Here is a 15,036-nt window from a genome sequence, read left to right on the forward strand (position 1 = left end):
ATATATGGTCTATATTCTCTTCCAGGCCATTGTAGTCTAAGGAGACCTATTATGCTAATTTTTCGACCCTTTGTATTTCGTTGTGGACTCCTATAGAGCAGCTACACACAATAAACCGCACAGAAAACCTTCTAGATCTTCCAGAATCTAAACCTATTTCATCTGTATTTCCTTGGATTTGTGCTTCCTGCAAAAACGGTCTGTTTTAATTTATTCCACCCACATCCCGCCCACACTACAAAGAGTGGGCACCAAGGTTGGTGCTCCTCCAACCTTGTCTGCCCGAGGAGGAGTAGTCATTGTCGGACACACTTTGTCAGAAGTGTAGCTCAGAAACCGGACGTGAGGGCACCGCATTTACGAATCTTGGCACAACATCGGCAGTGGTAATGTGGTCATTACACGGTTTTTGCGGGAATACCGAGTTCTAGACAGTTAGCAGTGTAGTTCTCTCAAATCTCTGTGGACGCAATACAAAACAATCCCGTGTGAAATTACATTGACAGATGAAAATATTTTTCTCTTGCTCTGATAACTTCTGCCCGAGCTTGCCTCGTAGAGAGAGCAGCAGAGTTTGGGGGAGGGCAAAGAGTGTATCGTGCCTACAGCAACGCCCATAAGGAAGCCCGTCCCTCTGTGACATCACAAAGGAACAGTTTTGCAACGCCCTCTGACACCGAGCGTTCACAGCCATCCCAAACTTCTTTTAGGGCTCACTTGCAAATGTGTAAAGCTCATGATCTGAAACTGGGGCATCAATTAACACGATAATACAATATTATAATCATATTTATAGGTCCAAAAAGTGGAAATAAACTGAGGCACAATGATTTTGCTGAAATATATAAGATCTTTTTTTTACTGTTTTTTAACTTCGACAACAACACTTTCAAAGCAGCTTACTACCGTGCTCCTCAACTTAAATCCATGACTTCTCTCCCACCAGCACCGTGTCCACAGGGAGACACTAATACATGAGCTATTCCGACTAGCATGTAGCTGAATGCGGGCACAATGTTACTCTAAACGTCCTTGAACCATGACTGTGATACTTCTGAGTGTGCGGGCATGTGTCCTTGTTGTTATAACACATGCAGCACATGCGGTGGAATTCAGAGATGTTTTGCTAATCTCCACCAGTCCAGTCTGTTCTCTCTCACTCGCTACCCCCCCACCATTATTATTGTTTCCAAAAGGAGGAGCACATGTGCACGCGTGCACACACACACATACACACATGCATGCGCACACATACATAAGAGGCAGCCAGCCGAAATAATACATCTTGACATGTGTGCCTGCATACTGCTGCAGGGAGAGATTGCTGAGAAAGAAAGTGGATAGAAGGAGGGCGAAATATGAAGGGCAGGATGATGGACAGCGGAAGGCATAGTGCAATTATATACTGTCTGCTGTGTGTACGTGCGTGTGTGTGTGTGTGTGTGTCTGCGCATAACAGTAAGAGAAAGCGAGTGATGACAGTTGTGTTTGTTTAGTTCCTCTGTGATTAAAGCAGGCTGCTCAAAGCTGTGTGTTCAAGCTATATGGCAATCTGTCTCCTTTCTTAGCTGCTCTATCCGGGAGTGTGTGTGTGTGTGTGTGTGTGTGGCTTTCACATGTGTAGGTGTGTTTATGCAGCTAATGCATCAGTCTGTCTTTGGTTTTCAGAGTGTGTTTACGTCAGTGCAAGTTTACACGTCTATACCTTTGTCTGCACGTTTGTCTATCTCCTCCCTAATGTCTGCATCTCCACCCTAAGCGGTTCAACTCATTAAAGACCATTTTACATTTTATGAACGCGTTTCTATGTCCTTAGACCTCTGCGGGGAACACATCGCAGTACAAGTACACACATCATTAGTATTATTAGCGTCATTAGTAGCTTGGCTCAAGGCAGCACGGGTGCACGTTCTAATTCGAGGACAACTTTAAGAACTTCCAAGGTGAATTTTCTAGTTTTTTCAGAAACTTGTGGCTATTTTTTTTCAATTTGTCACATTAAAACAACCAAACAACAAAAAGTCTAGTTTGTTACAAAACATGAAATCGTATTATTATTATTATTATACTGTATATTGTATTGGGTGGTTAGCACGCAGACCTCACAGCTAAGAGACCAGGGTTCAATTCCACCCTTGGCCATCTCTGTGTGGAGTTTGCATGTTCTCCCCGTGCATGCGTGGGTTTTCTCCGGGTACTCCGGTTTCCTCCCACATTCCAAAAACATGCTAGGCTAATTGGTGACTCCAAAGTGTTCATAGGTATGAATGTGAGTGTGAATGGTTGTTTGTCTATATGTGCCCTGTGATTGGCTGGCCTCCAGTCCAGGGTGTACCCCGCCTCTCGCTCCGAAGACAACTGGGATAGGCTCCAGCACCCCCCGCGACCCTCGTGAGGATAAGCAGTAGAAAATGAATGAATGAATGAACGTTATTTTTCACTGTAAAGTTATGGAACTGCTATTGGTAACTTTTCTTACGGCCGATTTGTACTGTCTAACATCTGCAGCATTTCCACTGCATTAAACAACAGTATATTTTCGGTAGAAAATGAATGAATGAATGTATATTGTATCATTGTCAGTAACAGGAATAGTAATAAAGATCATTTGAATATTATTTTTATATTTTTAAATATGTAAAGCTATTTTAGTAAATTTACCTAATTGAAGAGAAGAATAATAAGAGAGAAGAATAGAAGAATAAAAGAGAAGATTCAAGCCCTTCTCAAACACTGAAAACGCAGCATTAAAGTCAAAGCATCAGAAATGTAGGGGTACTGTTGAGCCCTTCCCAATTAGCATCTTGGCCACAATTTCCATCATTTGGGGAAATCTTCCGCCTTCTGGTCCACCAAAAAAACTGCAAAAGTGTGACTTCATCTTCTTACCCCTGAGAGGGGCCGTAGACATGGTCAGGTTTCTGGTACTGTTGCTGAAAACTGAAACAGCTGAATTCTAGATCAAAATTCACCAATCATCCTCCCATAGGAGAAGAAAAACCTCTAAAGTTGTCCTCCTAGGACTACTCACCGCTCTCTTGGAAGCCATGTTTGCACAACATGCCAAAACATGACAGATGGTGATATTTGCTGGCAAGACCGGTTGACAAATACGAGCTAGTTTGGTGGAAATGAAAGTATTGATACAACACAGCCAGCGCACAGCTTTTCTATTCATAAAACCGCTTTAAAAAGTCCAAAAAGCGTGCTAGCTAGCATTGCATGTCACTGAATCAACAACACACTCGTTTATGGTCCAGGTTTCATAAACCGTCTTCGATTACTGCGTCAAGTCATCCGAGGAGCACCTTCCAAATGTCGTAAACCACCCAGCAGCCGCTCTGATCTGCACTTCATCACACGTTTCCTAATTGCGCTCCAAAAATAACAAACCAAGGATGACTGACTCACTTTTCAGGGAGAACACAGACCGAGTACATGTGTATCAATCATGTAGGAATAACAAACCACGCTGTTTGGCTTTTTGCATTGTAAAATAGAATAAAAACAGGCCTTCAATCTTTATTAAAGCCTCAAATCATCCAAAATGGACTTGTCTGTATAGAACCGTGGCATTCCAAGCGAGGTATCACGCCAAAGTGGATAAATACAGGTTAAAGCAATAAAACAGAGCAGCCATTCTTCATCATAAAGCGAAAAAAAAAAAAAAAGGTAAGATGCCACCGGCCACAACGGGGCCCTCTTCTCCTCTTCGCAGTGCCACCAAGAGAGCAGCGGGGGGCGCCGCTGATGAATTAGCGCACTGTTTTCATTCATTAGGCCGCACCCAACGCCTCACTTTTTCGCTCTTTATTTACACCCCTTTCTTCATCCCAGACTTCTCTGGCAGCGCACACACACAAAGATGTGTGTTCTTCCATATGTGTGTGTGTGTGTGGGAAGGATTATGGCAGCTGTGAATAGGGGCCAGGCTGGGCCCCGGCCCTGGCTGAATTAATTACTCTAATTAGCTTCTTAATTGCATATATCACGCCGCTGGTGAGCAGGGCCGGAGCTACCGATTTAGGGTCCGGATACACACACACACACACACACACAATTACATACGTACATGTGGGTGGCAAGCCGGCAAGGGCCTCCTACCCCCGCAAATCCACTTGAGGTCGTTTAAAGTGTAGAAACGAGACCGAGCCCACCCTGTGATGGGCGCTATTCAATTATCAACCCCTCCACCCCTTAACTTCATCAATATATAATAAGAAGCGGAGGGGATTTATATCACACCGGGAATATCGGAGCACGGCAATAACTGAATGATTAATACATAACATGAATTTGGTAATGTATGAGAACTTTCAAGTCAATCCAACTTTTGGGTTTCATAACAGTGCCATCATGTGGTGAATCTGTCCGAAAAATGACAGCACAGGCGACACATTGGGGGTGCATGTTTTGACACATTTCAGCGTTTTGTGTGCAACGGTTCAGGAGTAAGAAGACTTCGCAAACACAAAACAAGTATACAGTCATGTGAAAAAAATGCAAAACAAAACAAGCACACAATCAAGCTTGTACTTAATAAACGATGCAGAGCGAGCTAATGAGATGTCCAGGCCAATGAAAGGCGAGGAGGGGTGGGGTGTCCTTGGCACCGGGGTGATGTGGGGTGAGATGTAGCCAATGTTCAAGACAACAATGAAGATTAGTGGTGAACAAGTCAACAGCCAGTCCGCTAATGAATCTTCTCTACCAAATACACACATTATGCACAAACACAAGCACACAGACACACAACACGATAATGACGTCCTTTGTGTAGTTTTGGAAGCAATTAGGACGCTTAAATGGTGACTAAAAAGGATTTGTGGTTGATTGTTTGTCCTTTCTGTCTTTGAACACTGAACCTTCTCACTCATGTGAATGTCAACATGTCTCCTTGAGTGTGTCCTTCTATGTTTCCTTTGAGTCTTCTTTGATGGTGTCCTATTACACATTTCATCTTACTTAAATGAACACTCTTGTGGAAAAAGACACTCCGTGGTGGAACACGCTGCACACTAAAGAGTGAACCTGTGCTATTTTCTTTCTGACTATACCTGTACACCGGGTGCTCTTATTGAAGTCAGATTGACTTGAAATAGTCAACATGCTCTTAGCTCCTTTTATGGTTGAAAAACATGGCCGCCATCAAGCAAAACTAAACATGCTATGCTTTATGTCCCTGCAGTGATACCGTAGCTTGTGCATACAAAGAATAATAGGAGTGTAAAGGTGACTATAGGGGTGCTAATTCATATCCACAGGGCTCTAATAATGTTAAAGAAAAAGTAATTGAGAAAAACATTTAAAAAGCAACAAATACCATATCATGTCTTCCAAAGCATTTGGACCACAATACACAGAAGGTGCCACAAATTTAATTTACACTCATGAAAAAAATGACACCCTCAATGGGGTGCACTCATTTTTGCGTTTGTGTGCTTGTACGAATGTGTCTATTAAGTTGATGTTGAGGTCATGTTTGCGTGAATCCGGCCACTAAATCAAACGCTATATTAGAGAGCTAATGCTGTGTACCGATGGCAGAGGTCAGCCGGTGAGGTGCGCTTGTTTTAAACACCCCCACTTGCTTCGCTCATACACACACACACACATTTGATTGCTTAGCAGAAGGCAGGCAGCACAATGACACTATTGTGTGCTTTAGCGGTGAGACATGTTTGCATATGTGTGTGTGTGTGCATGTGAGAGACAGACAGTGCAAGGAGGTTAAATGAATCATACTATGTTAACCGGGCCCGATCCAATTAAGAAGGGATTCTTTGGTGTTTGTGTGTGTGTGAGACCTTTAGTGGGGGAGATACATACTCTCTCACGCCATCAACCCCCCCAACCCACACACACACACACACACAATCTCACAGACAGTGGCAGGGCTCTGATTGCTGACCTAAATCAGCCGGGCGATCTGTCACTTTCTCTTACTTACACTCGCCACACATCTTTTTTTTTCCTTGCTTCTCTTCTTCTTTATTTAATTTTTCTTGCCCAAACAATCCCGTTCTCATTCTCTCTTTACCTGTGTCACCAAGTTGCGTAGTGTTGAATGTGTGCCAGCTACACCCTTGTCCTGCTTTTACGAAGACAACAATGCTGACTTTTAAGGTGTACATTAAACAATACCTTTACTGTTGTGGTGCTAAAACTACACCACATCACACTGAGAACTGTTCCGTGATAGTTCCATAATATTTGCCCTCGTTATCACGGGGGATAGCTTCCCAAAATAGCCCACAATAATTGAAATCCACAAAGAAGCTTCATTTTTTTTACAATTATTAAATGTGTTTTAAGGCTGTAAAAGCCATTACCATAGACTTTATACACTTATCTCGGAACACAATAAATTGTTAAGTGACTCCCTCGTACTTCATTCCTTTGCCTTTTCGTTCTGGTGCCGTTCCGCTGTACTGTAGCGTTTTTGTAGCCTTGTTAAAACATATTGCTGCAGTATTCCTCCTGTTGCAGTCCTCCTCATTCGGAACGATATTTCATTGACAGTATTACATAAACGTACAAAGATGGCAAGCAAGTTAGCATGCATGGAGGAGATTGATCGACAATGGTCTACAGCCAATCAGGACGCAGAAAACAATGGGCGGACAGACAGAGACAATAAGCTTCCCACAATGCATTTTTTCTTAAGGGGCCAGGCTGGGCTTATACCAATTAAATTATTATTACAAAATTATTATTATTATCCTTACTAGGGTCGTGGGTATGCTGGAGCTTATCTAAAAAAAAGCCTGTAAAATGACGTAAAATGAATATTTGATGTGGTCTGGTGCATAAAGTGAAAGACAAACAAAATTCCCAGCGGACTGTTATAAATTGAAGTGTAAAATAGTGTGCATGTATCAAATATATAGTCTGGCCCCCCGGTCAATTTTGTTAACTCAATGCAGCCCGCGAGTCAAAAGGTTTGCCCACCTCTGCTTCAGCGGAGAAGAAATTATTCTTCTTCCAAAGGTCTGCTGGCTCATTCTATTCCGTTTCCCACTTTTGCCTCCTCATTCCGGGCTGCTTGTGCACATGAGAGTTGCCTCTAGAAGGAAGTGGATGTGTTTGCTGGACTGTGAGGAAATGCGTTGCATGCTGCATGAGAAAGACGTTGCAAATAGCTGCAGATAGCAGAGTATTGGAGGAGGAGAAGGAGGAGGAGGGCAGGGAAGTGGTGCACTCAATAGGAAAGTACAGTCAGATTCATGGAGGTCCAGGATGGAAGGTTATAATAAGGTAATATTTGTCATTTGAGATGAAAAAGAAACTTTTAAAAGTCCAATAAACTTTTTTTTCCAGACCGCTGAGTCGGGTCTAGAATGATCCTATTCGTTGAGCTGGATGCTGCTTTGATTATATACAACTTATCAAAGCCTGCAGGTGAAGTCTCTTAGATTCCTGTTGTTTTTTTGTAAGAGAATCAAGTGTAAAATAATTATGCATATAAACAAACAGGTAAAAAAAAATTTTTTAAAAAGGAATCGTTCATGAAACACACGAGAAGCAACTCATCAAAACGACTTTGTTTGAACTTCGTCTTCCTCTCACTTTGCTCACTTTAGCTTCTACAAGTCAAAAGGCCTTGGACATGATCAAATATTCAGCAGATATTGATTTCTCAGAACTCTCAGGATTCCAGCGTTCACTTTGCCAACCCCCCCCCCCAACCCACCCCCACACACAACAGCAAGCTAGCGCAGCATGGCGTCGAGGTGCAGCTCATTTACTCCGCAGTGCAGCTCTAATCTCGTCCGTCGCATCATCCCCCTTTTGTCTCCTGTCTTCATCCGCGCTCGTCTTTATCTGCCGCTCACCTTCAACCCCCCCCCGCCCCCCCCCCCCTCTTAACTGGATCTGGCTGTTGTTTCATTTATTTCCGCTTAACCCTGATAAATAAACCAGCAAGGGCCTTCTGCATTATTGAACGCTTTGACATTGCTGTCTGCACGCACCGCCACGTCAAGCAATCACACACAACGTGCATGCACATGCGCGCACACAGAAAGGCTCGCAATTAACAACAGCAAACAGACCATACAAGACTTGTGTTTTTGGAGGTGTCGCCTCCTTTGGAGTCCACTCGCTCCTCTATTATTCATATATGATGGTGGGGGCTGTGTTGTTTATGTCAGTGCTTGTGCACCAGTCTCTCCGCAAAGCCCCGGGGGTCCGGCTCCATAAAAGCACTGCTGGGAGTTCTTCAGTTCAGTCATTCATTCATCCATTCACGCCTACGCTGGCATCCGCATCCATGCGCAGTCACAAAAACTTGTGGATATCCGCACGCGCACACGCACAAACACGCGGACACGCACACACATACGGCATCTGTCTCAGCATGCGGCAAACAACAACACAGAAGTCCTGCAGTGAGTGACCGACTCACCAAAACAAGTCAGAAAACTTTTATATTTTCAAGATGTTTACAACCACCCGTGTGTGTCCATATGTATGTGTGTGTGTGTGTGTGTACGTGTGCGTGTGTGCATACATTCAGAGAAGGCCCCGGTGCGCATCGACGTGAGCGTGCATTCATTTGGTGAAGATAAGTGAGAGACGGATAAGTGAAGGACATCACTCAGTCTTACATGCGCATGCTTCCCGGACAAAATGTCCCCCATGAAGACCAAACGTCCTCACAATAAAAACAAACACAAACGTCTTCCATTGCTCAGAAGTCATTGAAATGCTACACACACACACATACAAGGTCAAATGTATGTTAACAGGGAAGCAGTCATTGTTCACTGCAAGCTGCTGCAGATATACACTTACCTGTACATGTTGCATTCAAAGTCATTTAGGAATGCGTAACACATCTATAGACATGTAAATGTATGTGCATATATGAAAAAGCACCTTGTATTGCTGTCTTGGTATATGATATAATGACTTGTGGACTCCTATAGAGCAGCTACACACAATAACAAGCACGTTTTAGATCTTCCAGACTCTGCACCTCTTTCGTCATAATCCTTTGGTCATAATCCCAAGTGCTCCTGAGGACTTCCGAATTTACTGCAGCCCACATAGCTTATTCAATAGTGAAAAAATAAATACAGGAGTGAAAAATCGAAAATCGAACATTTGTTGGATTGCTGTCCCACAATTTTACTGCATATGCATGTGCTAAAGGTTGTACTGTTGTGTGAGTGTAGAGATGTTTCAAATCAAACCTTTAAGGCACCGTACTTCACCACTGAAAATGTCAGCCGTCTTATATTTATTGACATTCAGGAGATCAATGTTGAAGTACCCACAGAATGTATCATAATGGGATGTACTAGCCCTTTCAAGTTATTTCCAAGGGTTTTGGCTGCAGTCCACTGAAATATGAGGACTTCATTCTGATGGGTGAAACACCCAAGACGATGCATGAGATTGGGTCCAGGTCACAATGCCTGTGAACAACAATGTCAACGTTTTAAAATGTTTGATGCTAAATGATGTGTCAATAGTTTTTTAAATAAACCACTAATGTTATGATAATATGTAATATGTCATAATAATATTCCCTTTAGCATGTTATTTTTCAAGGAGACCCAAGTTCAATCCCACCCTCGACCATCTCTGTGTGGAGTTTGCATGGGTTTTCTCCGGGTACTCCGGTTTCCTCCCACATTCCAAAAACATGCTAGGTTAACTCCAAATTGTCCATAGGTATGAATGTGAGTGTGAATGGTTGTTTGTCTATATGTGCCCTGTGATTGGCTGGCGACCAGTCCAGGGTGTATTCCACCTCTCGCCCCAAGACAGCTGGGATAGGCTCCAGCACCCTCGTGAGGATAAGTGGTAAAAAATGAATGAATGAATGAATGTTATTTTTCACTGTAAAGTTATGGAACTGCCATTGGTAACTTTGTACTGTCTAACATCTGCAGCATTTCCACTGCATTAAACAACTGTATATTTTCTGTGTATTCACTTTGCCAACTAATCATCTCAGTGACTGTTGACTGTTTGGGTTAAGGCTCTGAAATGCTATGTGTAAGGTCGGGTGGATCTGTTTGAGGAGGGCGAGTTCATTGTGTTGCCTTTTATGTCACCACCACAAATTCTGCATACTGGCTTGTTGGTGTTGATGAGCTCACCTGGCTTTGCAAGCATCTTTTTCCCTCCTAACAAGGCTCTCTTGCTACACCGTGTGTGTATGCTAGCGGCCCCACCTCCTCCCACAGAGTGACTGTATACCTGACAAGAGGTCTCATGCTGTTGTTCTGTGACGTGAAGTAAACAAAGATGCATACACATGCCAATAGCCACATGCTGGCAAGTTTGGTTCTGAATGGGAAATCTCACTAATCTTGTAACATATTATGACATGTGATTGAGTGCATATGCATACATATACACTGAATCGGCCGATCCTTACATATGAAACCTATGTTATCTACCGCTACAAATGTCAGAAAGTCAGCTACTGTCCCCTTTGCTCCGTCAGACTGACAGCTAGCAATCGAGGTGCATGTTCCACAACACGTACTACATAATCCTTTCAAAGCATTCTAGCTCCTTGTGAGCAATCAAAGATGTGATCTGCATGCTTGCATGTGTTCACGTTTGACATTTCTCCTCCAGTGGATATTTTGGCTGGTTCATTCACCCTACTAGACTGTGTGTGTGTGTGTGTGTGTGTGTGTGATGAGGACAGGGGCTTACGTAAACTCTGACCTCATGTTATGAGTGAAAACATCCATCAGTGAGTATAACTAATCAATTTTGCCGCTCTTTCTCTCCCCTCCCCGGGGGTGCGGGAAGGAAAAGAAACGCTTTTAATGGGATTGGAGTAATCTGATTACAAAGCGCTGGCATCTGTAATACATTAGTGACCTTCCAAAACAAAGTAATTAGATGAGAAACTTTCTCCACGAGATTTGCAAATGAAGCCATTAGTACTTGTCAATGATGACGGCGCGGTAGCATGCTAACAACACACGCTAACGAGTGGATTCAAAGCTAGCATGTTACGGACTTCCCGCTGCTGCTCCTCCACATGTTCACTTTCAGTTACATCCTTCTCATACGGTCATCCGCGGCCTATATGAGCCCCTAAAAACAAGCCGTTAGATGAGGGCGTTATTAACAATCTTCCAGCCTCATTAAATGAGACACCATAAGTGGCGTTCTTCGTTAAGGACGAGCCCAATTACAGCTCACATGTCATTATCAATAAGTTATCAGCGCCAGATGCTCGCCGCTTTAAGCTACTGCGCTCGCCAATGCCGCTATCCACGTCGACTCATTCACATGTATGAGGGGAGGTGTGTGTGTGCACGCATGTGACCTCTACCCTCCATTGATTATGGCTGGAGTTGTCAATCGATTGGTCTGGCCTGCATGTGTGGAGATAAAGATGATGAAGGAGCTTCAACTTTGACTGACAGGTGAAGGCGCTGCAAGGTAAATAACTACAAATGTTATTTTGTTATTATTACTATTAGGGATGTCCTGATATCACTTTGTCAGGTTCGATACTGCAATTTTTATTGGCCACTACCGATACCAATCTCCTGGACGTATTAATTTCTACTAATGAATAACGAGCGTTGCTTCAGGAAGAGCACATCAAGCTAGAGGAGGTGATACAGGGTCACTGTGGCAACCACAGATGCTATTTTAATCCATGAAGCTGTTATTTTACATACTATTCCTTTGCCATTCCCAAGTAGTCATCATTGCACTGTTGTTTTCAATTATGAATGGCTGCCAGTGTTTTCTTCCTCCACTCTTGTTTTGTTTAGCTTTGTGCAAATGTGGCTCGCTTGTATTTTGACTCAAATATTTATACGACTTCAGAATGCCTGAATGAAAACAAAAAGATGACGGAACGGTGAGTTACCCGACGCAAAGCAGCTCTCTCTTCCTCCTGCTTCCCCCCCCCCCTCTCTCCACACATGAGAGGAAGTGAACAGAGCGTGTGCACACCTGAGTGCATCCCGCATGCGTGGGAGGAGGGAATCAAACGACTCACTCTTGCACTCTTGAGGTGTTTTTGCATCCTGTTTGCACTAAAAAACCTGCTCCTAAAAAATACAACACAAATGAAACAACCGACCGGTTTCTGGGGAATCTCCGTCCACTGCGATCGCCGGGTCCTGGAGCAGCCAGAACAAGCTGCTCCGAATCAAGCAAAACACCTTTTTGCGGTCACCGCAAAGTCTGAATAGAACAATAAACATGCCCCAGGCTTGGCACAGCTGCAGAGCATGACAAAAGACACACAAACACTTAAAATGACACAAAACACACAAGAAGGATCAAACTGCATAGCTTCTGAAATACACACCTCATACTATGTATGCCAGTATTTTGCTGTTGAATGCCATGTTGTTTGGTCTAGAGACGGTGCCACTGAGGAAAAGACAGGAAGCAGAACTGGAGGTAGCAGAGATGAGGATGCTGAGGATCCCTTTGGGAGTGACCAGGATGGATAGGATCAGGAACGAGTACATTACATGTTAGAGGCCTTGGAGATAAAGTCAGAGAGGCCGGACTGAGATGGTTGGGACATGTCCAGAGGAAAGATAGTAAATATATTGGTAGAAGGATGCTGCCAGGTAGGAGGCGTAGAAGAAGACCAAAGAGGAGGTTTATGGATGTAGTGAAGGAGGACATGAGGGTAGTTGGTGTGACAGAAACAGATGCAGAAGACAGGGTTGGATGGAGGAGATTGATTTGCTGTGGCGACCCCTGAAGGGAAAATCCCAAGGAAACGTATACCAGTATTTTGGCATTAAGATCCATGTATTCATATGAAAAAAAAATACCCATTTTGTTGGATCTGCATATAGCACTACTGGATAATACATAACACGGCATCAAAAAATACTTCAAATGGAAACTCTCTATTATTATTAGTGTGTTATTTACTGTAGTTACGATATTTCATTGCCGGAAAGCCATGGCGACGATAAACCGGAATAAAACTGTGAATGCCAATGACTCGTCTTTCTGGATTTAATCTCGCACAAGATGAGACAGTAATGTTGCACACAGTATACCAATTCTCTCTGACAAACAGAATTAGTCCACTTTCCAATGACGCACGGAACCATGATTGGGAATACTGGGGAATTATCGTGACAGTATGTAGCTCCACATTTTGTATATTTATCCTTTTCATTCAAAGAGAACTACACAAACGATTACGTTTGTCATTTTTTAGGCTGTGGGCGGTCTACACTGAAAAAAGTTTCCGTTTTTGTTCCAAACATTCTTTACAATGCCAGCGTCACTTTTTACAGCGTATTTGCCTGCTGTCTGGATCACACAAGGACCTCATTAGTCTTAAATGCACCCGTACAATCTCAACGACCATCAGTGTGATAAACAAACACACTCAAGCACAATCAGACATCAAGCGTGCAATCACAACAAAGCCTTGATCACGCCACGCACACACACACACACACACGTATGTACTCACCGATGATGTAGTAGTCGTGCATGCTCTTGAACTCGTGGCCCCACAGGTTGGGCGAGAACTCCTGGAACTTGATGGTGAAGCGGCGTTCCCTGGTGGGCTCGTCGCACGTCAGGACAATATTGGGCGCGCCCATCACTTCGCAGCGGTCTGCCTGCTCCCGCGACGACACCAGGTACAGCTTGTAGAACTCGTACTCCGGCGTGGAGCGGATTGTGTCTAGGGGAGGGCAAATCAGGTCCAGCCGGTCGCCAATCTGAGGATAGAGGACGTAGCCCTTATCGTCCCGGAACCTGGCGAAAAAACAGGAAGAAAGTTTTTTTTCAAAAGTGAACTACACAGTAAGTCGTCCCCATGGTAACAGCTCATGTTAGCATGCTAACGTGGACCACTAGCCACAGTGTTCTCATTGATGCAGTCTTCATCTCGGGTTAAAATAAAGCAAAACAACAAGAACAAGAAAAAAGCCAGCGATGCGTTTAGTCAGTGAGTGTCAAGAAGCAGTCGGTTTCCAAGCGAATGCTCCCTGACAGACGCAATGATGGGAACACACAGACGGGGAGGCCCCGAGCTGCTTTACCATTCCCTTTGTTGTGCTGTTTTGTCCATTAAATATACACAATCACTAAGCACAAACACATGGCGCATCAAAACTGTCAAAATGACATCCAAAACAATACAAGTGGGGCCTTGTTTGGATCAGTAAAGCTTCCAAGTGTTTCCTCGTTATCATGCATTATGGTAAAAATGAAAAAAAGAAAAAGTCTACTGGGAAGTCACCGCTCCATTTGAGGTCACTTTGGGTTATCAGGGACAATCAGACTCAAGAGCCAGTAGGCCTCAGCGTCAGTCAGCACATCCTTGACCTCCTCTCACCAGCCAGAACCGACACACACACACACACACACACTTTATTTTTAGTCTGGGGCCCAAACATGGCGGTGTTTCCTCAGGCCTCACACACACAGGACCCACACGGATGCCCTTCACGAAACGCACTCTTATAATAACAAGCGCCTTTTACTTCCTGCACGATGCATTCACAGACAGTCGTATCTGGAAGGTACCATGAGTCACACTCGAGTTGCACTGCACAAAGGCAACACACACACACACACACACAAGGGAGGATGTGAGGAGTTGAAAGGTAAAATGCCAACGGGCCGCAAAGAAAAATAAATAAAAAAATGAGCCTCTCTGCAGTGCATTATGGGTATACGTTAAAGGTTCACCATTATGCAAAAGTGACTTTTTAGTAACGACCAGTCTAGGGTGTACTCCACCTCTCGCCAGCTCATTAGGGTCACAGGGGTATGCTGGAGCCTATCCCAGCTGACTTCGGGAGGCGGGGTTTACACTGGACTGGTGGCCAGCCAATCACAGGGCACATATAGACAAACAACCATTCACACTCACATTCATACCTATGGACAATTTGGAGTCGCTAATTAACCTAGCATGTTTTTGGAATGTGGAAGGAAACCGGAGTACCCGGAGAAAACCCACACACGGGGAGAACATGCAAACTCCACACAGAGATGCCGTAGCTCGAGATTCGATCCCCTGACTTTGACGTGTGGCCAACATGCTAA

The 15,036-nt window shown here is 43.9% G+C and overlaps 1 protein-coding gene across 2 annotated transcripts in view; it reads right to left on the bottom strand.

Annotated features, from left to right (window-relative positions):
* Positions 1-15,036, bottom strand: part of efnb3b (ephrin-B3b) — a 62,559-nt gene that overhangs the window by 15,989 nt on the left and 31,534 nt on the right. For both annotated transcript variants that reach the window (XM_078795171.1, XM_058066040.2), the window contains exon 2: positions 13,448-13,737. In XM_078795171.1, coding sequence (XP_078651297.1) covers positions 13,448-13,737 — 290 coding nt within the window. The remainder of the gene's footprint in view (positions 1-13,447; positions 13,738-15,036) is intronic.

This window comes from Doryrhamphus excisus, linkage group LG2 (assembly GCF_037039965.1).
Source record: "Doryrhamphus excisus strain RoL-2023G ecotype Guam linkage group LG2, RoL_Dexc_Guam_v1.1, whole genome shotgun sequence".
Lineage (NCBI taxonomy): Eukaryota > Metazoa > Chordata > Actinopteri > Syngnathiformes > Syngnathidae > Doryrhamphus > Doryrhamphus excisus.